We start from the raw sequence: 25,250 nt of genomic DNA, 5'->3' as shown, positions 1-25,250 counted from the left end.
TGTGTATTGTTGTAGCTTCCCCCGCCAAACCTCACTCCCTCCCGTGGCCCTCCCCTCTCCCACTCCCTCTCCCATCCTGCCCTTCATTGAGTTTCATTTTCAATTACCTTCATATACTGAAGATCAACTTAGTATATACTAAGCAAGGATTTCAACAGGCTGCACTCACACAACCGCACAAGGTATAGGGTATTGTTTGACTAGTAGTGTTGTTCTTAAGTTTCATAGTAGAACACATTAAGGACAGAGATCCTATGTACCCCCTATTATATTTAGCTGGGTTTGTGTGTTAACTGTTTGGTAAATTTGAATGTAGTTTCATCTTCAAATATTTGTTTTTTCCTAACTGTTAGGCTAGAAGGTCAACTATGAGGATACCTCAGAAAGTTCATGGACAGTGTAATTAAAAGACAAGTTTATCTTTGGGCAAAAAATTTTGATATCTATGCATATGAGAGGCCTTTAGAAGTTCATGGACAATACATATTATAAAAAATATTATGCCTGGATTTCAAATTTTTACATCAAAATAAATGTCTTTTAATTCCATTTTTTTTCCAAGTACTTTTTGAAGTTATTTTATATACATTAATTGGAGCCAACTGATCACTAGAGAATAACCACAGAGTAGGTCTTGTGAGCCTACTAAACACTTTGTGTACTGTGGAAATATTAATATAATAAAAATCAAGGATGGTTCCCAGGTTTGGGAACCAGAAAGACAGGGCAGGTGGTGACCATTAACCAAAATGAGCACTAGAAGAAGAGCTACTTCCACAGGGCAAGACAGAAATGTGTTTGATTTTAGATATGGCAAGTTCAATTTATTTATTTATTTTTTGACAGGCAGAGTGGACAGAGAGAGAAAGGTCTTCCTTTGCCGTTGTTTCACCCTCCAATGGCTGCCGCTGCCAGCACACCGCGCTGATCCGATGGCAGGAGACAGGTACTTCTCCTGGTCTCCCATGGGGTGCAGGGCCCAAGCACTTGGGCCATCCTCCACTGCACTCCCGGGCCACAGCAGAGAGCTGGCCTGGAAGACGGGCAACCGGGACAGAATCCGGTGCCCTGACCGGGACTAGAACCTGGTGTGCCGGCGCCGCAAGGCGGAGGATTAGCCTAATGAGCCGCGGCGCCGGCCGGCAAGTTCAATTTAAAATCAAAGTGCAGCCAGTGCCGTGGCTCACTAGGCTAATCCTCCGCCTGTGGTGCTGGCACCCTGGGTTCTAGTCCTGGTCGGGGCGCCAGATTCTGTTCCGGTTGCCCCTCTTCCAGGCCAGCTCTCTGCTGTGGCCTGGGAGGGCAGTGGAGGATGGCCCAAGTGCTTGGGCCCTGCACCCGCATGGGAGACCAGGAGAAGCTCCTGGCTTCAGAACAGTGCAGTGCGCTGGCCGGAGCGCCAGCCGCAGCGGCCATTGGGGGGTGAACCAAAGGCAAAGGAAGACCTTTCTCTGTCTCTCTCTGTCCACTCTGCCTGTCAAAAAAATCAAAGTGCACCTGATGATTCGCTAGAAGCAGTTGAAGACACTTATGCTTGAAGGTAACACTGTAAACTTGGTAGGTTTCTTGGTGAACCTCTTTGAATCTGTGTTTTCGAAGCAGGAAAACAGGAGATTCTGGCAAAGAAACTTTGAGAGGCCACTCTCTGAGATAATTGGCTCTGAAGGTAGTTGGATTTTTTGTTTTTAAGATTTTATTTAGTTGAAAGGCAGAGTGAAAGAGAAGGACACATGCTCACACACACACACACACGCACGCACGCACACTCATGCATGCAGAGATCTTCTATCTAGTGGTTCACTTCCCAAATGGATACAACATCTAAGTCTGGGCCAGACTGAAACCAAAAGCCAGAAACTCCACCCTCCACCCAGGTCTCCCACATGGGTGGCAGTGGCCCAAGCACCTGGGCCATCATCCACTGCCTTCTCAGGCACATCAGCGGGAAGCTGGATCAGAAGTCTGCAGCCAGGGACTCAAAGCTGCATTGCAATTTAGAATGCCGGCATTGCAAGTGGCAACTGAACCTGCTGTGCCACAACACCAGTCCCAGGAACAAGGAATTTTAAAGCATACAGGATGGCCAATAGGGTTACATGCCTCTAAGAAGTAGCCACTGAAATGAACAATGCAGGCATCGGCAGCAGAATAGGAGAGGCAAAAGGTACACTGCAATAGGTTGAGCGGAACCTTACAGTAGAACATGCTTCCCTACTGCAAAGATTTGGCCCACGAGGGAAGTAGCAATAAGTGAACATGAAGGAATTATACAGAATTCTTTTTTTTTTTTTTTTGGACAGGCAGAGAGACAGAGAGAAAGGTCTTCCTTCTGTTGGTTCACCCCCAAAATGGTCACTACGGCCAGCACACTGCACCGATCTGGAGCCAGGTGCTTCCTCCTGGTCTCCCATACGGTGCAGGGCCCAAGCACCTGGGCCATCCTCCACTGCACTCCCAGGCCACAGCAGAGAGCTGGACTGGAAGAGGAACAACCAGGACAGAACCGGAACCCCAACTGGGACTAGAACCAAGGGTACCAGCGCCACAGGTGCAGGATTAGCCTAGGGTTTTGATTTTGTTTTTGTTTTTTTAACAGTCAGAGTTAGTGAGAGAGAGAAACAGAAAGGGAGAATTCTTTAAAGATAAAAATGGACTTGAGCTCATTCACAGGCTGAGGAAAATGAACTGGTCATAATGGGGATTTGGGGGCCGATGCTGTGGCGTAGCAGGTAAATCCACCACCTGCAGTGCTGGCATCCCATATGGGCACCAGTTTGAGTCCCGGCTGTTCTACTTCCAATCCAGCTCTCTGCTATGGCCTGGGAAAGAAGTAGGGGATGGCCCAAGTCCTTGGGTCCCTGCACCCACGTGGGAGACCAGGAAGAAGCTCCTCGCTTTGAATTGATGCAGCTCCAGCCATTGCAGCCAATTGGGGAGTGAACAAGTGTGTGAAAGTCCCCTCTCTCTGCCTTTCCTTCTCTCTCTGTGTAACTCTTACTTCCAAAGTAATAAATAAATCATAAAAAATGATTTGTTCTAATGGGGATTTGGAGGATAAAAGGAAACAAGAGCAGACACCAGAATCCTGGCAAGTTGAGACATGAGTATAGAGCATCAGATTTTCCTAAGTTAAAGCAGGCTCCCTCTGAGATTTTATGGAGATGGAGAGAAGTTGACCTGGGAGGGGCCTGCAGAAAGCCAAGAAGGGTCTTGCTGGAGTAGGAGGCAAAGGAGCCACTAAGAGAAATGGGGAAATGTGTCTGACCAAACACCAGTGAAAAGCTGGATACGGGATGTAAGTGGACACCTAGATGTAGGCAAGCCAGTGGAAAACCATCTGGCAAGACTGACCAAAAGCTAAGAGTCTGTCGACTTTGGTACAAGAGATGGAAGAGGTGTGAGGGAAGTGAGCTGGTGAGAGGAATTCCTTGGTATGCAGGGAATTCACACCAGATGAAAGGAAGAGAGCAGAAAGGTGTCCATCTGAAGGGTAATGGAGAAATCACGCTGCTGGCTGTCTCGGTGAAGTCAAAGGGGGTTACCGGGAGTGTGAGGGCGAGTTAACTGGGAGAACTAGAAACTGTGCTCAGAGTAGGATATTGATGTATTCAAAGGGAAAACCATTGTGGGAATTGGCTTGACAGCAGATGTAGCAGTAAACTGGGTGCAATTAACACAAATATTGACAGAGCTGACAAAATCAAGGAAGAGTGGGATAGGATCCTATCAATAAAAGTATTGAAATAACTAAAGGCTGGGACTCAAAAGGGGAACTGTGTGTGTATATTTATATATACATATATGCAGTTACATACACACACACGCAGTTAAAACTGTTGGTGAACAAAAAGTGCATAGGAGGTAGCATAAGCAGCTACTATGGATATGAAGAGAAAAGCATTGTGCTTAATAGTCCCTTAACAAGAAATGCTGTGACACAAACAAGTGGGTCTTAAGTGGTCCCATGTGATTGTAAACCGAGCTGAGCCACAGGAATCCTTATTGCTGTAAAGGGATAGCCAGACATGCATCACCCCACTAAGCTTCACAAACAGCTCTGGAACTATTGGATAGGGAAGTTTGTTCTACTTTTCATTGTAGAAGCACTCACCTAAAAGTGCTATCATAAAAATGGCCCAGAACCAATAATGAAGAAAGCTGGGCTCTGATGCATACCCTGGGCCTGACTACGAGAGAGTGGGAGGTGTCACCTGCCCACTGCCACCATGGAGGTCATTTTTCCTATCTGTGTTCATAAATTCATCTAGTAATGGATGTGATTCACAAATCACAGTAAGAACCAAGACGTACTTGAAACTGCAATTGATCCTGATCTCCAAATTCTCCCTTTTCAAAGATCCTAATACCTCCGCCAAGTGTATGTGTTACAATGAAATCACACGTGTTTCACAGTAGGGATTGGCATTGCACTGCAGTGGATTAAGCCATCACTGGTAGTGTCAGAGTCCCACATCAGAGTGCTGATTCAGGTCCTGGCTGCTCTGCTTCGGATTTAGCTTCCTGCTAATGTGCCTGAGAAGGTGCCAGAAGGAATGGGCCACTGCCACTCATGTGAGGGATCAAGATGGAGTTCTTGGCTCCTGATTTTGGTCTGGCCCCAGCCCTCTCCCCGCTCTCCCTTCTCTCTTCCCCTTCTCCCCCCGCCCCTGTTCTTTGTATGCCATTAAATGGCATACAAATAAAAATGTTGTCTTCACAGCTCTGGTCCAATGCATCATAAAGCTTCACTCCTAGATTTACACAGAAACATTGGCCACATCTCAAAGCATTTCAGGTGCATGATGGACGTTAATGGAAAGGAACAATTATTTTAATATTTCTTCCCATGACTTTGCTATATTGCATTTAGACTGAACCATGATAATAAAATAAATACTGAGCAATTAAGAATAGCCTCCTAGGGCCAGCGTTGTGGTGCAGCAGGTTAAGCTACCACCAGCAATGCATGCATATAATATGAGCACCAGTTTGAGTCCCAGCTGCTCCATTTCCAATCCAGCTCCCTGCTAATGCACCAGGGAAAATAGCAGAAGATGGCCCAAGACCTTGGGATCTACCATTCATGTGAGAGACCTGGATGGAATTTTTGGTTCAGGTTTTATCATGGCCCAGACCTGATTGTTGGTGACCATCTGGGGAGAGAACCAGAAGACAGAAGACCTCTCCCCCTTTCTCTGTCCTTTTCTGTCACACTACCATTAAAAAAAAGGTTTATTTATTTGAAAAGATATTTATTTTAAAGGCAGAGATACAGAGACAGAGGAGGGGGGAGAGAGAGCAAGCGAATGCCTCCATCTGCTTTCTCAGTCCCCCAAAATACAGCAATGGCCAGGCCGAAGCCAAGAGCCAGGAGCTCCTTCAAGTTCTCCCATGTGAGTGGAGGGGCCCAAGCACTCAAGCCATCTTCCACTGCTTTACAAGGTGCACTAGCAGGGAGCTGGATTGGAAGTGGAGCAGCCAGGACTCTAGCCAGTACCCATATGGGATGCTGGCACTGCAGACGGTGGCACAACCCACCATACCACAGCGCTGGTCCCCAAATAAATCTTTTAAAAAATAGTTTCATATTCAAACTAGTCAACCAAGAATTACAAAACATCTTTTCCAGGGTTGGACTTGAGCTTCCCGTCAGCTGGAATTGACAAAAACCCCAAGTACATTTGCCTTTTGGCCTCTGCCCTTTGCAAATAAATGCTTGACCTGCCCAGCTGTCCCATGGGAGCTGTCTAGCAAGAGCAGCATGGCCGCCAGCCACAGCTTCGCCTTTGTGGTCTGCATTTTAGAAATCAGTGCCCTGACGGCAGGACCCACTCCCAGGTGAGTCCATCGCTTTTCTCTTTGTTCCTGGAACTTCACTGTGGCATTCAGTCTTTTGAGGTCTACTTCTTAACAGCCCCATAGATAAAACTGTTAATCCACAGAGTGATACACTGAACCCCAGCACTGAACTTTGAAAAGAGGTTAAAAAAATACATAGGATACATTCTTGCAGATTGTCTGTGGAAACCTCTAGCTGTTTCTGAGGATTCGTTTGAACCAAGGTATTCAAGTGGTAGGGCTGAGATAGCCATCAAGTATGAGGCGTTACGAAATAAAGCTGTTTTTCAACAGTGTATGTTAAGCCTGCCTTTGCCAATGTCTATGTCTGAGAAGTTTAAAACTAAGGAAATTAATGTTTCTCACACTCGGTGTCTAGCTTGATACCTCGCTCTCTTCTCTCTGTACGAGGCAAAGATTAAGCCGTTTGTTTTTCTTCCTTGTAAGCCAGAGGCACACACTCTGTCCAGAGCTATAGGGTCAGGTCGCTTCCAATCAAGAAGAACAGCCATGGCCCAGGCCCATCAGCCATGCTGCCAGCAAACATAATTTGTCTTCTTTGTCTCCAATCCTAATCGGGATCACTAAGCCCATGCCAACCCCACTCAAGACACAAAGCAACCGGACAAAAAGTGCTCGCTGAGCTTCTGGAAGTGCTGTGGGGTAGGATCACATGAAGTATCTGCCCTTCCATCCAGGCATCTCATTTACCTGCACGAGCCAGTAGAGTGAGATCTGACCTGGGGATGGGACTGAAATGGTCCTGACTTCCACAGTGCCGCTGGGGGGAAAGGCTTACCCCAACACTGGCCCTGTGCTAGGCACAGCCGTCACCTGCATCCAATTCCCCTATGGTCATCTGACTCTTGACTTCCCAGAATCCTGTTTTGGACTCAGACGACCATCTCCAGCCTTTTTTACCTGTTTTTCAGCTGCAACAAAGTCCAGCATTTGTGGGGTGTTTACAGAACTGCGTTTTCCAGGAAGGGTGCAGGGAGGTGCAAGATACCACCAGAACAAGCCCTGGTCCAAGTGCTCAGCCAGATTTTCCTTCATCCCTTTGCTTTTTCATCCCACACAATCTAAGAAGCACTGTGCAGTGAGAAAATGTAATTTATCGGGCATCCAGGTACACAGCAGATTTGGAAAGGCAGTTCCCGAAAGCCGCCTTAACCCTCTTGTACTTAACCTGACCCTTTCTTACATGGCAAAAAAAAAAAAAAATATTTAAACACTCCACATTCCTGGATTGTGATTCCTGCTGATGAAAAATGAGAAGCTGTGGAGAGGGCTTCATCTGCTTTGAAGTCCGTGACCTCCTGGGTGCTGTGTGCATTCGGCTGTTCCAGGGAGGACCAGGAAGCCCGTTGGCTGGGCCCCAGCTCCGTGCAGCTGGACTGCTTAGCTGGCTTGGCCTTGTGCACCCTCCCACACTGTGCCCTCACCAGCGTGTCAAGGCTGCTGCACTCCAAACACTCCGTGCTCTGCCCTTGGACAGATGGTTGAGGTCAAAACAGCAGTGCAGAGACTTCAGTTAGGAAGTGAGACAAATGATTTGCTTGAGTAAGAGCTAAAGAACTGGCACTTACATAAGATTTCCAAAAATATAAATGGGCTTGGAATGGAGCATTCTTTTGGAGCTGGACTTCCCAAGCTCAGGGCACGGTTCCACTAGTCACTAATTGCACACATGTGGACAAACGACTCAGCCTCTCTCAAACCTTGTGTCCTCATCTATAAGATGCTGGTTGTGTTTGTTTTCCTGAGGCTGGCTTTCAAAAGAATCACAAACTAGCTGACTTCAAACCACAGAAATAGGCAGTCGCACCGTTTCAGAGGCCGGGAGTCTGAAATCAAGTTGCTGGCAGACCACACTCTCCCTGGAGCTCCAGGTAGGATCCTTCCTGGTCTGTGGAGGTAGCTAGAAGTCCATGGCATCTCTGGGCATGCAGGTGCATCTTGCCAGTGAGGGAGAGGGAGAAAGGGAGATCTTTTATCTGCTGGTTCATCCCCCAATGCCTGCAACAGCCAGAGCTGGGCCAGGCTGAAGCCAGAAGCCAGGAACTCCATCCTTGTCTCCCACATGGTTGGCATGCACCCATCTTCCACTGCCTTGCCAGACACATTAGCAGGGAACTGGATTGGAAGCAGAGCAGCTGGGACTAAAACTGGCGCTCACATGGGATGCTGGCATCACAGGTTGTGGCTTAACCCACTGAGCCACAATGCTGGCCCCAAATAAAGTCACCTTCCAGACAGTCCCCCACACTCACAGGCTCCACGTCCATAGATTCAACCAACTGCAGATCAAGACTATTTGGAGGAAACAGTTGCACCTGTGCTGAACATGTGCTGACTTTTTCCTTGCCCTTGTTCCCTAACCAATATACAGTGTACCGACTAATTGTATCACATTTACACTACATTAGGTCTTGTAAGTAGTCTAGAGGTACCCTACAGTGTACAAGAGGATCCATAGGATATATCAGAATCCTATGCCATTTTTGGATGAAGGACTTGAAAACCAGGAGATTCTGGTATCCATGATAAGATACAGGAACTAATCCCCAGTGGGCACGGAGGGATGGCTGCACTTAGGACATCTGTGCCTGGCACATAAGATCTCGATAAATGCTTAGTGTTGCTTTTTTTTTTTTTTTTTTTTTTAAGAAGAATGACCTTGCTGTAGCTTTCACTCTGATACATTTCCATGTTTAGGAGGTGAAGGCCTGGAGGTGCAGGCAGCCTTGAGGGTATCACATGGCTGCGATGCCTCATCTTATGCCACAGCCACAGCAAGCTATTGCCACAGGTGGACTCTCAGGCATTTCTACCATTTTTTCCTGGACAAAAATGATTGTGCCCATGAGATAGATCCTGAAGGGGACATCATCTCTTAGGTTTCTCAAGGGAGAAAAAAAGTGTTGAAAGCCACTATGAGAATAGAATAATAGCTCAAAGCATAGCTTCTGGGGTCAGGTGGCCTGCGTGTGATTCCAGATTCCACAGCTTTATGACTATGTGCCCCAGGCAGAGCCCTTACCTTCTCTAACCTGTTTCTTACCTACAAAATGGGAATCGCAGCATGGCTTGCTATGAGGAATATCTGGGATAGTAATTGCCATTTCCTTTGCACGGTGGCAGGCAGGCCTTATGTGTTTTGTAAATGCAGCTTCCTGTTATCTTTTTAATTTGTACATAAGAAAATTTTCACATGTTTCCGAGATCCAAACATCCAGCAAGATGCACGCTGAGAAGACTGGCTTTCCTCACTCGGGAGCTGCGCTGAGATCTGTGTTACTGTTTGGGAGTTCTTTGGGACGCTGCCCTCTCCCTCCTTGGTCTACCCTGTAGATGAACACATGCACTCGTTTCTTATGTATCCTTGCCGTGTTTCCTATGTAGACGAAAGCACAGAGTCGTATATACCCTCGTTCTCTCCCTTTCTTCCATGAAAGACATCGTATTGCACATCCTGCCTTGTACTCAGTTGTCCTCGTCCTCCTTTATAATGCATCCTGGAGACTTTCACTGTGAGAGCACATCCTCACTCTCCTCACAGCCCGTTGGTTTTCATTTAACTTAAAATTTCCCTACAAGAGGGATCTTATTGATACCTCTAGTTGATTCCCTCTCAAAAGACCAAATAAAGTGAACAGTAACCTTAAGGTTTCATTGTCTTCATAGAACTGGATCGGATTGCCTCACTCTTTCTCTTCTGATCTCCCAAAATGTTTACATCTCTTAATAGCCAACACCCTCTTGGATCTGCACTTGAACGCCACACACTCGAGCCTCCGCACAATCATCTTGGTAGCGTTAGCCTTTTTCCGGAAAACCCACTTAGGCTGTCCGCTGCGGCCACTCTGCTTCCTACTTGTAATACTGCTTTCCCTAGGCACAGAGCGTCTTGGCCCTTCCTTTACTGAGTCACTCGGTGGGATTCTGCTCACCACACTTCTCACAGAAGCTCTGGCAGGTTTTGGGGACATTAACCATATTTGCCAGAGTGCAATCGGCTTGGAAAGAGCCCACTAATTTTCATTGTGTGGCTAAACGGTCATGGTATCCCATCTCTTATTGATGAGCATCCAGGTCATCTCTGAACTTTTCTACTAGAAACAATGACGCAATGACTATCTGTATGGACAGGCCATTTTGCAAGCAGGCAGGTGTCCCTGAGGACTCCTTCCCAGAAGTGACGTAACTGGAGCCAAAGGTAAGCTTTGCTGACACTGCCCTGTGGTCCCAGGGTTTGTGTTTTGCACTTGAACCAGCAGGGCAGGAGTACCAGTGCTGCCCCACTATCTTGTGAGCAGGAGTCATAAGCCAAATCTTTATTTGTCAGTCTCATAGGTGAAAAAAAATCATAGCTTGGCATGATTTTAGTTTTTCTTATTGAGTCAGGATGCACACTTTGATATTTATAAACCATATTTATGGGATAGGATTTTTTGTGTATGTATGAATTATACATTTCTCTTGCCCAATTTTTTACTGAATCTCTTTATCTTATGGTTTCTATGATTACTTTATAAATTAGTCTTTTGTCTCTGATATTAATTACCAATATTTTTCCCAATTTGTCACTTATTCTTTGATTTTTTTTGCACCATGCTTTAATAGGGTCATCATTTTCTTTTTTTTTTTTTTATTATTTTTTGACAGGCAGAGTGGACAGTAAGAGAGAGAGAAAGGTCTTCCTTTGCCATTGGTTCACCCTCCAATGGTTGCCGCGGCTGGCGCACTGCGCTGATCCTATGGCAGGAGCCAGGTGCTTATCCTGGTCTCCCATGGGGTGCAGGGCCCAAGCACTTGGGCCATCCTCCACTGCACTCCCTGGCCACAGCAGAGAGCTGGCCTGGAAGAGGGGCAACTGGGACAGAATCCAGCGCCCCGACCGGGACTAGAACCCAGTGTGGCAGTGCCGCAAGGTGGAGGATTAGCTAGTGAGCCACGGCGCCGGCCTAATAGGGTCATCATTTTCATACGTTATTTCTTTTCTATTTTTCAAATAGCTGACAAAGAGTATTAGACTGTGAGTTAGAAGGCCTGGGAATGCTGGGGGCACTGAAGAGAAACTGCCTGGGTTTGAATCCCAACTCTGCCACTAAGTAGCTGCGATAACCTGAGGAACCAGTTACCACTGCTGTGTCTGTTTCCCGTCTTCAAAGTGTAATAGCAGTTGCAGCAGCTAGTTCATAGGACTAAATGAAATAGCGAATGGGAAGGTTTAAGGGAACAGTACCTGGAACAGATGAAACACTTACAAATGTCAACAACTATTACCCCATTTATTTTAGTCAAGGCTGTCTCAACAATCTGGAAAAAGTACGGAAGCAGTCACTCATAGTCGGACCTAAAAAACTGCAGATACTGAAAATATCAGTTTTTCTTCCAATTTTGAATATACAAGGATATTTCAAAAAATTAACAGAAAAAGGATTTAAAAGATAAGTTTATTTTGGTTCTAAAAAATGTGAAATCCAAGCATAGCTTTTTCACAATGCATACTTTTTTTTTTTTTTTTTTTTTTTTTGACAGGCAGAATTAGACAGTGAGAGAGAGATAGAGAGAAAGGTCTTCCTTCCATTGGTTCACCTCCTAAATGGCCGCTACGGCCAGCGCTGCGCCGATCCGAAGCCAGGAGCCAGGTGCTTCCTCCTGGTCTCCCATGCAGGTGCGGGGTCCAAGCACTTGGGCCATCCTCCACTGCCTTCCTGGGACACAGCAGAGAGCTGGACTGGAAGAGGAGCAACCGGGACAGAATTTGGTGCCCCAACCAGGACTAGAACCCGGGGTGCCGGTGCCACAGGCGGAGGATTAGCCTAGTGAGCTACAGCACCGGCCCAATGCACATTTTCATCAGCTTTTTGAAGATTTCTCATAAACGTGTGTTTTTAATTTCTATATTCAATATTACTGAAAAGCTGCTTACTGATCCACTATTATCGGTCAGATAGGATGGTTTGCTGATTCATCCACTCAGTACAGCAAATATTATCGAGTTGGCAATATGGGCCAGACTTTGTGTCAGGAAGGGCAATTGAACACATTGCTGAGGGTCCCTGCTCTCACCAGGTTCACGGTCTAGCAAGGAACATGAACAAGTGAATGGCAGCCGAAGTCCTGTGAGTGAAGCCCGTGGTGCTGAGAAGAGAGGCGCCTAGGAGGATTAACCAGCCCGCCTGGATGTTGCCTCGTCTGCTCTGGCCTAGCCTAGGCCTCTGTGACTTCAATTCTGTGCCTTCTCTCCTGCACCAGCAATATTTCCCGTCATCAAACCATTCCTATCAGCACACAGGCATGGTGTAGAATGTTCCTCTAAGTGTTGGGTCAGTCCTCTGCCTTTGTCTAGACACACTCCCTCCCATTCAGTCTCACTGTGTGAAAGATGACCTTTTTTAATCTTTTTTTTAAGATTTTATTTGAGAAGTAAAGCTACAGACAGAGAGAGGATGGAGAGAAATGTCTTCATCCACTGGTTCACTCTCCAAGTGACCACAATGGCCAGGACTGGGCCTGGAAAAAGCTAGGAGACAAGAACTTCATCCAGGTCTCCCACATGGGTACTGGGGCCCAAGCACCTGGGCCATCTTCCACTGCTTTCCCAGGCCATAAGCAGAGAGCTGTATCAGAAGAGGAGCAACCGGGGCCGGTGCCACAGCTCACTAGGCTAATCCTCCGCCTTGCGGAGCCAGCACACCAGGTTCTAGTCCCGGTCGGGGTGCCGGATTCTGTCCTGGTTGCCCCTCTTCCAGGCCAGCTCTCTGCTGTGGCCAGGGAGTGCAGTGGAGGATGGCCCAAGTGCTTGGGCCCTACACCCCATGGGAGACTAGGAGAAGCACCTGGCTCCTGGCTTCGGATCAGCGCGGTGCACCGGCCACGGCAGCCATTGGAGGGTGAATCAATGGCAAAAGGAAGACCTTTCTCTCTGTCTCTCTCTCTCACTGTCCACTCTGCCTGTCAAAAAAAAAAAAAAGGGGGGGGGCAGCCAGGACCAGAATTGGCACCCATATGGGATCCCAGCTCTATAGGTACAGGCTTATCCTACTGTGAAAATATCACTTCTAATCTGACAATTTGCATATTTATATCTATGGTGAAATATCAATTATATTCCAACAATTTTCACTCTTGGGCTACAGTTCCGATCTCTTTCTTTCTTGAACCCGATGCCCACTGCACAGTCAGCTTCTCTAATAGGCATTCCTAAATTAACATGTACAAACTATTCCTGTTGATTTCTCCGCTCAACTCCACCTACCCTGCACTGCTGTTCACCACATCACTCGGATAAAAATCTAGGGATCCCACTTGGCTCTGCTCCAACACCACTCCTGCTGTGCCTCCCCCGTGCCACCTCAGGCCCTTTGCTCTTACTTTCCCTGTAACATGGAGCACTCTTTTATCAGACCCTCACCCAGCTTCCTATCTGAATGCCTTCTGGTGCCTGATCAATTATCACCACATGTCCAGTTTTTGCTATTTAGCAAACCATTCCTAAAGAGTATCTAAAAGCAGTAACAATCCTCTTTCTTGCCTATGCATCTGGCAGTTGCCTGGGCTCTGCTGAGCAGTTCTCAGGGGTTGTAGTTAGATGGTGGCTTCTTCTTCTTTTTTTTTTTTTTCAGGCAGAGTGGACAGTGAGAGAGACAGAGAGAAAGGTCTTCCTTTGCCATTGGTTCACCCTCCAATGGCCACCGCGGCCGGCGCACCGCGCTGATCCAAAGGCAGGAGCCAGGTGCTTCTCCTGGTCACCCATGGGGTGCAGGGCCCAAGTACTTGGGCCATCCTCCACTGCACTCCCTGGCCACAGCAGAGAGCTGTCCTGGAAGAGGGGCAACCAGGACAGAATCCGGTGCCCTGACCAGGACTAGAACCTGGGGTGCCGGCACCGCAAGACAGAGGATTAGCCTAGTGAGCCGTGGCGCCGGCCGATGGTGGCTTCTTAATGGCTTCTACACCCACGTGTCTGTCACCTGAGCTGGGAACAGCCTGACAGCTGGAGAGCTGGAGCAGGTGTGTCTCCTCCGGAATGTCTCTGTCTCCCTTCCACGCCCCTTGTCGCTCCCCCTCTTCGTGGAGGAACGACACAGAGTCCTGCCTAGGCTTCATATCCGAGTCACGGCACCATTATGTCGCTCCCCCTCTTCGTGGAGGAACGACACAAGACCCTGCGCTGTTCTTTCGTCTGCTCGGCCCTCCCCGGGTTTGCTGCTGGTTCTTCCCGGGTTGGCTACTATCCCTTCCACCTCCGTGGAAGGGCAGTTCCCCCTGGCCACATTCCCCACTTCCGCAGGGGAGCGGCACACCGCCGGCCGGGTCTCTCGGGGGCTGCACGGGCGTTCCTTCAGCTAGATGTTCCCCATAGATGTTCCTGGTGCATGCCGTCTCTCTCCTCCTTTATAGTCCTCCTCCGCCAATCCCAACTCGGCTGCCCACACGCCGAGCACGCTGCTCTCCAATCAGGAGCAAGTCCTACAGTTAATTGGTTGAACTGGAGGCAGCTGTGCGGAAGCTGTTTACTTCTCTCCCAGCGCCATATTGTGGGAGAGCAGATGCATAGAATAAGTCTTAATTCGAGTAACTTAGTCTAGTCCGGATTGCTCCCCACACCCCTGGGCTCCACAGTGAATCAGGGCAGGTGGCTTCATCGAGGGTAGTGAAAGGCTCTCAGAGCAAAGGCCTTTCAATGGATCAGCAGCACGGGCATGGCCTTTCCCAGCCTTGCCTGCAAAGCTGGAGTGTCAGTCCTGTCATGTAATCCATCAGGGCAGTCTCCAGCTTCACAAGGGAATGTGGGCCCTACTGCTGACGGGAGGAATGGTCACAGAATTCGTAGACACGTGTCTAAACCCCACACTCCCTCTGAAAGGACTGTCACTATCTGGTGCAAAAACTCTGTCCCCAAACTCAGTCCTGTGGTCCTCTCTCTCTCTCTTACCCTGCTGTCCTTTCCCTCACATCTCCTGTGTCTTGACTGCTGCGTGTTATATTTCCTGGTACGTTTGTTTGTTGATTTGCACCCATTAGAAAGCAAGGTCCTTGCTGGCAAGGCTGGCATCTGTCTGTGGCCTCAGCCATAGCCGCATCCCTGGCAGGGCAGGCCCTCAGGAAAGGTTGCTGGATGTTAGTGCATCGAGAACACATCGAAGAGGCTCTTGAGACTTGGGATCCTGAAAACAACGTTAGTGTAGACATGGCTGTTCTCTTATTTTTCATCTTTTGAACTGCATGAGCTAAACAGCTGGCCTCTCTGTGGATTAAGGATGCAGTCCTAATTTATTTATATTTCTCCACTCAAAAAAGCCACATTGTCTTGATTTTTGACAAAAAGACTCTTTTGAATAGTAGGTGTTTTCATGCGTGGGCCCACCATGAATTGGCCTGGAGAGTGAGTTGCTGCTGAGGGTTTCTTATTCTGAAGCTAGAAATTTCTTACGGCAGGTGGAGAGGACGAGACACACATCAGTTGTCGCTCACCTAATGCATTTCTGGCTCAGAGGGAGACCTCCTGCCAAGGTGATGTGCATCACTTTGATCTAGGAAGGGACTTTCAAGCTGAGATAGAAACACTTGCTTTTCTTGATAAACACATTTCATCTAAGAATCCAGAAAGAGCTTTACAAATACTTCTCCACCCAGTCTCCCAGCTCAGCAGGACGACAGGCAGGCGGCGAGTGTTGCACACAGCAGTCCTGGAGCTACAAAGGAGCCTTTGCTGAGTGCGGTCAAGAGACTGAGGAGGAGGCTCTGGGCTTCGAGGGAGAAAGACAGCGGGAGCTACTCGAGACCACTGATCTCCTTTCTTAAAATTTATGCTGCATATTTATTTCACTAGCGTATTCTTTTTGTATAACCTCTTACTCCTTCCTAAAACTCCCAATGAGCTCTGCCTTTATTGTGCTTGTAGAATTGCAGGCACCTGGAATAATGAAGGCAAAGCATCCTGGTGTGATCACAATTTTCAGCTTATTTTTGTCTGCAGTTGATATCATTTAGATGTAAGCTTAACATAAATCCAGGCAAGAACTGGGTTGTCTAACTGACATGCTTTAGCTAGGGCTGCTGTTTGTAAACAACATTGCATCTTTGCTGTTCCCTAAGATGCATGAAAATCATTAGGCTACTATTGCAGAAAATATGGCATAAGTTATGACCCCTAAGGTTATTTCAAAGTATATATGTGTTGTAATGGGAGAGATAAGGTAAAAGAAGGGACAGGACAAAATGATGTTGAATTAGGAACAGAGAGACACAGGTTCCAAATCCAGTTTGCTACTAACTCTCCATCTGAGGATGGATAGTGTAATTCCCATATGTGACACAAAACTAATGCTCCTTACCAAGTTTATCATGAGAAAAAGCTTTGGAACATGTCTAATAAGCTAATAGGCAAAACATACCAGGTATTGTTTAATCAAAAAACATTCATGGCCAGCACCACAGCTCACTAGGTTAATCCTCCGCCTGTGGTGCCGGTACCCCGGGTTCTAGTCCCGGTTGGGGTGCTGGATTCTGTCCTGGTTGCTCCTCTTCCAGTCCAGCTCTCTGCTGTGGCCCTGGAAGGCAGTGGAGGATGGCCCAAGTGCTTGGGCCCTGCACCTGCATAGGAGACCAGGAGGAAGCACCTGGCTCCTGGCTTCAGATCGGCGCAATGCGCTGGCCATGGCGGCCATTTTTGGGGAGTGAACCAATGGAAGGAAGACCTTTCTCTCTGTCTCTGTCTCTCACTGTCTATAACTCTACCTGTCAAATAAAAGGACAAAGAAAAAAATAATAAAAATAGTGAAGAAGTGTGCACATGTTTAATACAGAGCTATTACAAATTCATTGGCAGCACTCACTTGGTAAAGTGATAAGTATAAGTACATAACTGATCAAAAAGATAGGGTAAGTATCGAAGAAATTTCACAAATAAGACCAGTGTATGCAAATAATGAAGGATAGAATTAAAAGGGAGAGAATGATCCTGCAGGGGAAGCAGGGCACACAGCAGACTCATAGAATGGCAAACGCCCCCAAACAGCACTCTGGCCTCAGAATCAACCCTTGGGGCATTCAGATCTGGCTAAAAGGCCCATGAGAGTCTCATAGGCATGGAAAACCAAGACATGGTGGCGAAAACAACCTAAATGAAAGATCTTGGTAAACAAGACCCCAGCGGAAGGAACAGGCCATCAAGGAGGGAGGCACCTTTCTCCGAAGGGAGGAAGGAACCTCCACTGTGATACGGCCTTGACTAAACAAGTTCAGAGTTGGTGAACTCAAGGGGCTTCCATAGCCTCAACAGCTCATGGCAAAAGCCTTGGGTGATTGCTGACATCATAAATAAGAGTGCCAATTGTTAAATCAACAACGGGAGTCACTGGGTACATGCTCCCCCACGTAGGATCTCTGTCCTTTATGTGTTTTACTATGAGAGTTAAAGATAACACTACTAGTTGAACAATACCGTATACCTGTGCGGATGTGTGAGTGCAGCCTGTTGAAATCCTTGCATAGTGTATACTAAGCTGATCTTATGTATATAAAGATAATTGAGAATGAAACTCAATGAAGGGTGGGATGGGAGAGGGAGTGGGAGAGGGGAGGGCCGTGGGAGGGAGGGAGGTTTGGGGGGGAAGCCACAACAATACAAAAGTTGCACTTTGTAAATTTACATTTATTAAATAAAAAAATACCAGTATCTGATATAAAGATAACAGATAAAAAAAAAAACAAATTCATTGGCATTTACTACGAACCATCTGCAGGCAATGCCAGTATCTTTGGAGCAGGTGTAGTCTCTACACACAGACAGATGAACAGCCCTTCTTTTCTAGCCCCTCACCACTGGCTGGATTCTAGGTTTACCATGATTCATTCACTTACTGAGAGAGAAAGAGAGATCTCATCTGCTGACTCACTCCCCAAATGTCCATAATGGTCCAGGGTCAAAGCTGAGGCCAGGAGTTCAATCCAGGTCTCCCTCATGGATGGCTTAGAAACCCAATTAGTTGAGCCATCACCTCTGCCTTCCAGAGTCTGCCTTAGCAGGAAGCTGGAGTCAGGATCTGGAGATGGATGTCAAACCAGGGTACTCTGATATGGGAAGTAGTGCCTTATTTTTAAGATACATTTATTGGAGCCAGCATTGTGTTGTGGTAGGTAAAGCCTCTGCCTACAATGCCAGCATCCCATATAGGCACCAGTTGGAGTCCCAGTTGCTCCACTTCCAATCCAGCTCCCTGCTAATGTGCCTGAGAAAGTAGCAGAAGCTGGCCCCAGTACTTTGGCCTCTGCATCCATGTGGGAGACCAAGAAGACAGTCCTGGCCTCTGACTTTGGTCTGGCCCAGCCCTGGCCATTGCTGACATTTGGGGAGTGAATCAGCAAATGGAAGACCTCTCTCTCTCTGTCTCTCTATCTCTATCTCTATCTCTATCTCTATCACTACCCTTCAAATAAATAAAACATATTCTTTTTAAAAAAAATACAAAAGTAAAACAGATTACTTATTTATTTGGATCCCAAATGTAGTAGCCAGGACTTGAACCAGCACCTGTATGGGTGCTGGCGTTGATGGTAGCAGCTTAAACCACTGTGCCACAGTGTCAGCCTTGAAAGTGGTGTCTTAACTCCTAGCCCAAATGCCTGCCCCAGGGTAATTCTTGAAACTAGTGATGGCCAAGCTCGTGGTTTTTGTAGATCAATGATGGTCTCAGGTCCGGGTACTGCTGACATAATGAGCACTATCACACCCACGCAAATCTCACTCTTCTGGTAGCATGGATGTTTCTCCAGGTGTTGCCAAGCATATCTCTGAACCTTGTGTGAATTCAAAAATCACCTAAGTTGCTATTTAAAAAAATTTTAACTTATTTTTTGAGAGGCAGATAGACAAGGAGAGTGAGAGAGAAAGGGCTCCTATCTGCTGGTTCACTCCCCAAATGGTGTGACATCCAGGACTAGGCCAAGCCAAAGCCAGGAGCCGGGAACTCAATCTAGGTCTCCCATGTGGGTGTCTAGGGTCACCTGCTGTGTCCCAGTGTGTATATTATCAGGAGGTATGAATCAGAGGTGCAGCCAGGACATGAACCCAGTTACTCTGAAACTAGATGCAGGCATCCCAAGAGGCCTCTTAAAAAAAAAAAAAAAAAAAAAAAAAAAGAGGCATCTTTACCAGTAGGCCAAACGGCCACCCCTGGGTACCATTTTTGTAAACAGTGGTACTGGCAGCTCATCACCAGAAAAACTGATTTAATAGGTATGGTTTGGGGAAGTCATGATTTTAGGGTTCTTATCTTTGATATCTGAGGGTTATAATATGCAATCAGTATTGAGACCCACTGCTGTAGGGCATAAAGATGGGTCTGTCTTTGCCTCATGATGAGGCCTGTCAGTAGCAGTTGAGGCTATAGCTTTATAGAAATGTTCTAGCGGAGGCTATGTTAGTCATATAGTTGCATGTGAGCTGCAATACCCAGACTTCCAGGACAACAGGATCTTCTAGGACTACTGGCAGCCTGAGTAACACATTGGAACCTGCACTTTAAGAAGCCAGAGCTTCTCAGGCCTCCTGGTACTCTAGATTGTGTATGCAAGGCTCAGGTTGAGAAAAGTGTTCTCTCCAGCCATGACATCTGCCTTAGTGACAAGCAAGTCTGGCAAAGACACCAGGGAGTTTCAGCAAGAGATCATCGTATCCAAAGACAGGCCTAGCCCTGTCCAAGGACAAGGGACCAAGCACTTCATTCCTCTTCTATCTCTTGGTTAATAACTTACTCAAAAAACTTCCCAAGCTCCTCCTTTGTTCCATGCTCTTTAGAAAAAAGATTTTATTTTGTTTATTTGAAAGGCAGAGTTATGGCAGGGGGAGGAGAGAGGGAGAGAGAGAGAGAGAGAGAGAGAGATCTTACATCTACTGGTTCACTCCCCAAATGGCTGCAACCCTGGGGGCTGGGCCAGGTTGAAGCCAGGATCCTGGAACACCATCTGAGTATCCTACATGGGTAAGGGGCCCAAGCACTTGAACCAACTTCCACTGCTTTCCCAGGTACATTACCAGGAAACTGGATTGGAAGTAGAGCAACCAGGATGGGAATTGGTGCCTGATGGGATGCCGGCATTGCAGGTGGTTGTTCTATCTATTATGCCCCAACACAAGCCCCTGTACCAGGCTCTTTATGTGCAAGCAGAATAAGACAATGCAGAATGTCCCCAAACTCACCAGTGTATTATCTAGAATGTAAACTCCATTCGTTTGGGGATCATGTTTTTGTTTTGTTGTTTCGAATGCCACTGTATCTCCAATACTTAGCAAATAATATCTAATAGTAAATACTTGATTGATGGGTGAGTGAATAAATTAATTGAACTACATAATTGCAAAGGTGTTTGTGACATACAGGACAAGATGCTATAATAGCATGTATACTAAGACTAATTAAGGAGGATAGAGAACCAAAATGTGTCCAGGAGATCAGTTTGGTGAACAGGATAGTACAGTGAAAGACCTGAAGCCATGAGAAGAAATGGCTGTCTAGGTTGGAGAAAAATAAAGTTGGGAAAATTCAAAAGCACGGAGTTGATGTAGAGCTCTTGAGGCCACGTGCATTAGTTCCCTTTTGCAGCTGCAACAGATGCTCACAAACTGGGTGACTTCAAACACAGGGTTATGATCTCAGAGTTCTGGAACCCGAAATCTAAAACGGGTCTCACTGTGCTAACACCCACGTGCCCTCTGCTAGAGGGACTTGCATTGCTCGGCTTACTGCCCCTTCCCTGCATCCACATGCTCTCAATGGCTTCTATCCTTACCTCTCCGTTTAATCACAGACTCGAGCACACTGTTTTTACAAATGGAAAGTAGCTAGCAGTGAGCGAGGGCTTAAAATAGAAGGGACATGCCATAGATAAATGTCTCTGGAGGAGCTGGGATCTAGAGCCTTGGTGCAGGGTTGGCCTTGCCCAGTCGTCCCTCCAGTCTAAGAGGCTTCACTACACAAGGACAGGCATCAGGTCGGGGGAGCAGAGGCAGGAAGTGCATGGGATTCTTGTTTGGTGGCTCGTTTTTGGATTTTGTCTTTTTCTGTCTTACAATGAGATAATTATCCATGGAAGAAGGAGAACCTGAGAAAAGCACTGCTGAACATTGGATCTGGAGGCAGAGGGGGAAGCTGTGAGTGCTAACATGTATGATGCTGAAACTTAGAAAGTTCAGGAATGAGTTCCAAGGTGGAGTGTGAAGTGGTAAAGCACCCAGTTTAGCGCAGACAGGGAAACCCTGATTAATGAGGTGCCTGCTGCAGGCCTGGCTACCTCAGCTGCCTTAAATTCCCAAGAGAACAGGGCAACTCAAGCTTTATAGACTCTCACGGGGCAGGTATGGTGCAAAGAAAGGGAAAAAGGTTTCTAGCCTTAATGAGTTGATAGTGTGGTTGGGAATACAAGCTTAACCATGTAAATCACCTGTCAGGATTTCTTGCCAGCTTTCCTCATTACTACTGTTGTTAAGTTGAAAGCCGTATTAAAATACAGTACAGATTTAAAAGATGAATTGAAAATACAAAACAGCATGTGATCAAGTGTCAGATGAGAGATATAGAAAAAGGGTAAGTAGTATAACTTGGAAGGGAGAGAAGTTGTAAATGAATTAAATTGTTTTGTGGAGGCATCTTAAAAACAGGCACACATCATGCTCATTATAAATCAGTGTGTTCCATTACCTTAGCTGCGACCAGGAGCCAGTGGTTATTACGAATTCACGTGTTCCATTACCTTAGCTGCGACCAGGAGCCAGTGGTTATTATGAGTTGCTGTGTTCTATTACCTTAGCTGACCAGAAGCCAATGATTATTACAAATTGGTATGTTCTATTACCTTAGCTGTGACCAGGAGCCAGTGGTTATTATAAAATTCGTGTGTTCCTTTCTATTACCTTAGCTATGTCCACGAGCCGATACAAAGGAGTGACCCTCTGCAGCCCATAGACTGCAGGATGAGCCCATGGAGTGAATGGTCGCACTGTGATCCTTGTCTCAGGCAAATGGTAAGCCGCCTTCTCCATTCCCCCCGCCCTTCCCAAATGAAAACTCTTGCTGGCATCTCCGGGGAAGTCACTGTGAGACCAGGCACTCCTGCGATCGAGCTCCAAGCCCAGAAAGAGAAACAGCTAAATGGAGGGGACTAACCTCGCCAGGAAATGTGAATGTTGACGATACATCAAAAGCATATCAAATCACAGGGCTGAGGAACGGCCCATCTGCAAGCTGTATAAAGTTCCCCAAACCATTTGGACTAGCCCTTCCAAGACAACCACAGGTAGGACTAGCGGCCATTGGAGGGTGAACCAACAGCAAAGGAAGACCTTTCTCTCTGTCTCTCTCTCTCACTGTTCACTCTGCCTGTCAAAAAATAAAATAAATAAATAAATAAATCAAGCTATGGCAGACTGATTTTTAACTTGATAAATTTGTGCGGCCCACAGATGAGTTATGAATATGCAGGTGGTCCTTGGCAGAAAAAAGTTTCCTCACCCCTGGGAGACTGCAAAACCCAGAATGTGCAGTGTTACTTTAAGAAACACTGGTAACTTCTTCCACCGCTTCCGCCTTCAAGTCAATGACTCACTTGGGTTTGCAGGGCGGCTTTAGACCATAATGCTAATCTCTCCAGCTGGTTTTGCACAGTTTCGTTCAAGGAGCATCGAAGTCTTTGGACAATTTCATGGGAAAAGTTGTGTGGATGCTCTGGGCGACAGGCGAGCGTGTATACCTACGGAGGCATGCGAAGACGCTGAGGAGGACTGTGAAAAAGACGAATTTCACTGTGGGACAGGTAATCCTTACACTCTGCTGCTGGCGGGTCTGTGTGAGAAGAAACAAACCTGCCTCTAGATCTCGTATTTCCATGTGTGAAAGGGCCCCACCACGTGGCATCTCTGTGCGCCCTACAAAGAGCTCAGAGAGGGCTGTCTGACATGTCACCTCTGGCATGGAAGTGTAGTTGGTAACCTCCAAAGGAGAGGGAGAAAGTTTGCCATTGGACGGAGTTTTGATTTTGGTTTTGATTGCAGGCAGGTGCATAAAGAGGCGACTGCTGTGTAATGGGGACAATGACTGCGGAGACTTTTCAGATGAGGATGACTGCGAAACAGAGCCCCGTCTTACCTGTCGCAACCGCGAGGTCCAAGAGTCGGAGCTGGCACGGACAGCGGGCTACGGGTCTGTATTTCACCTGTATTTTTTCAGAAGAAGGGGAGCGATGATGATCTCCATCTCTCATTTTGCTAAGCAGTTGGAGGGCTTGTGATTAAGTTTGAGCTGGACTGTGAAGTGCCGAGCCGGTATTTGGGGATCATTTGGATAAACTGCCTGGCCCCGGATGGCTCCGTACTGTCAGGATGCTAGCTGACCGCTTCTCAGTCTATGTGGAGATAAAATATTTAATTGATGAACCTCTGAAAGAACGTAGCAGTGTTGACACAACATGCTAGCATTTGGAATTGAATCGCTGATGGTAGGTCTGGCAATTCGATTCGAATATTTGAATTACCAAGATGGCTGTCTTCCTTCCAGTGGAACGTCTAGGTCTACACCTGCTGAGGCAATGTCAGCATTCTGGAACTGACCCAGGAAGAGTGGGATCAGAGGTAGCAATCATCATGCCAGAGGGTCATGGGGTTGAGGTACTGGTTCTCATTATAGAGTTGCTGTGTCACTCATTTTCCATGTAAAACACAGGGGCTCTGACAGATGGATATAAATTTCAAGGAAAGTCTTGGAGTTTAGAAATCAGGGTTAGTGGTGTGTGTGTGTGTGTGTGAGAGAGAGAGAGAGAGAGAGAGAGCGTGAGAGCAAGCTAGAGAGAGAGAAATATATTACATGGTATTTCAAAGAGAATTCTTTTTAATTTTTAAAAATTTTTCTTAACATAAAGAGAACAGATTTCATGTATTTCATAGGTACAATTCTAAGATAACCATACTTCCCTCCCTCCTTTTTCCCTTCCTCAATTCCCCTCCTTCCTTCTTTTCATTTTTGTAAAATTTTTTACAGAAACATAATTTCAGTCTACTCTATTGCCATCATTTTAATTCACAACTAACCATAATATTCCTAATATTCAAAAGGTAGAGACACTAAAGTTGGAGAGGAAGAGAGAGAGAGGAAGAGAGAGAGAGAGGAAGAGAGAGAGAGGAAGAGAGAGAGAGAGTGCCCCCATCCACTGGGTCGCTCTTCAGAAGCCTGCAGTAGCTGAGGCTGGTCAAGCTGATGAGCTGGTAACTTTGTCAAGGTCTCCCATGTGCATTGGGAGGGACCCAACTACTTGAACCTGACTAATCGCCTCCAGTGCACACCAGCAATAAGCTGGAGTTGGGGATGAAGCCAGGACTCGAACCCAAACACTCCAATATAAGATGCAGATGTCCCAAGTGGTGTCTTAGCTTCTACACAAGCACCCACATCCGCTGCCCTATTTTGAAGCTTCTCAATGATTACAAGATCAGACGATGGAAGCAGGGTTCTAGCAACAGACAATTTGAAAACAACTAGTTGAAGAAAATTACTAACAGTTTAATGATGCTATTTTCTTATTACATTTAGTCTTTTTTTTTAACTTTTATTTAGTAGATATAAATTTCCAAAGTATAGCTTATGGATTACAATGGCTTTTTCCCCCCATTACTTCCCTCCCACCTGCACCCCTCCCATCTCCCGCTTCCTCTCCATTCCATGCACATCAAGATTCATTTTCAATTATCCTCATATACAGAAGATCAATTTAGTATATATTAAGTAAAGATTTCATCAGTTTGCCCCCACACAGAACACAAAGTGCCAAATACCGTTTGAGCACTAGTCATATCATTAATTCACATTGAACTACACATTAAGGACAGAGATCCTACATGGGGAGTAAGTGCACAGTGACTCCTGTTGTTGACTTAACAAATTGACACTCTTGTTTAAGGCGTCAGCAATCTCCCCAGGCTCTAGTAATGAGTTGCCAAGGCCATGTAAGAAATTACCATACTTCTGATATGCAGAGACCTGTGCTCCAGGAATTGGGAAAATTACAAAGAGCTAAGGTTCTGTTCTTTTCTGTTCCACGAAAGCATCCCAAGGATACTGCCATGAACTCATCAACAGCTGCTCTGAGCTGTTTTTGGTAAAGTCACCTCAGGTGGATTTATTGGAAAATTGTCTCCTTTCATGCAGCAATACATTGACAGAGATGGCTTATGGCTCTATGTTATACCTGTAATGTAATGTAGCTGGTTTTCCACACAGTCTTAGTGCCTTGTTTATAGTAGTTGCTCAATGAATACTTGAAAATTGGATAAATGCATGAACTCATTGATGAATGAAAACCAATACATAGGTGCTTTCTAAAACATTGGCAATCGCTATCAGGCAAGGCTG

The 25,250-nt window shown here is 46.5% G+C and overlaps 1 protein-coding gene across 1 annotated transcript in view; it reads left to right on the top strand.

The window, feature by feature from the left end:
• The first annotated feature begins 5,754 nt into the window (after positions 1-5,754).
• The window catches only part of C9 (complement C9), a 59,811-nt gene continuing 40,315 nt past the window's right edge, over positions 5,755-25,250 (top strand). The window contains 4 exon segments of the mRNA NM_001082346.1: positions 5,755-5,838; positions 21,769-21,874; positions 22,515-22,662; positions 22,901-23,048. Of these exon segments, the coding sequence (NP_001075815.1) occupies positions 5,762-5,838; positions 21,769-21,874; positions 22,515-22,662; positions 22,901-23,048 (479 nt within the window). The 5' untranslated portion in view covers positions 5,755-5,761.

Source organism: Oryctolagus cuniculus, chromosome 14 (assembly GCF_964237555.1).
Source record: "Oryctolagus cuniculus chromosome 14, mOryCun1.1, whole genome shotgun sequence".
Classification (NCBI taxonomy): domain Eukaryota; kingdom Metazoa; phylum Chordata; class Mammalia; order Lagomorpha; family Leporidae; genus Oryctolagus; species Oryctolagus cuniculus.
Note: the sequence above shows the minus strand (reverse complement) of the source record. Positions and strands in the feature narration are given on the sequence as shown.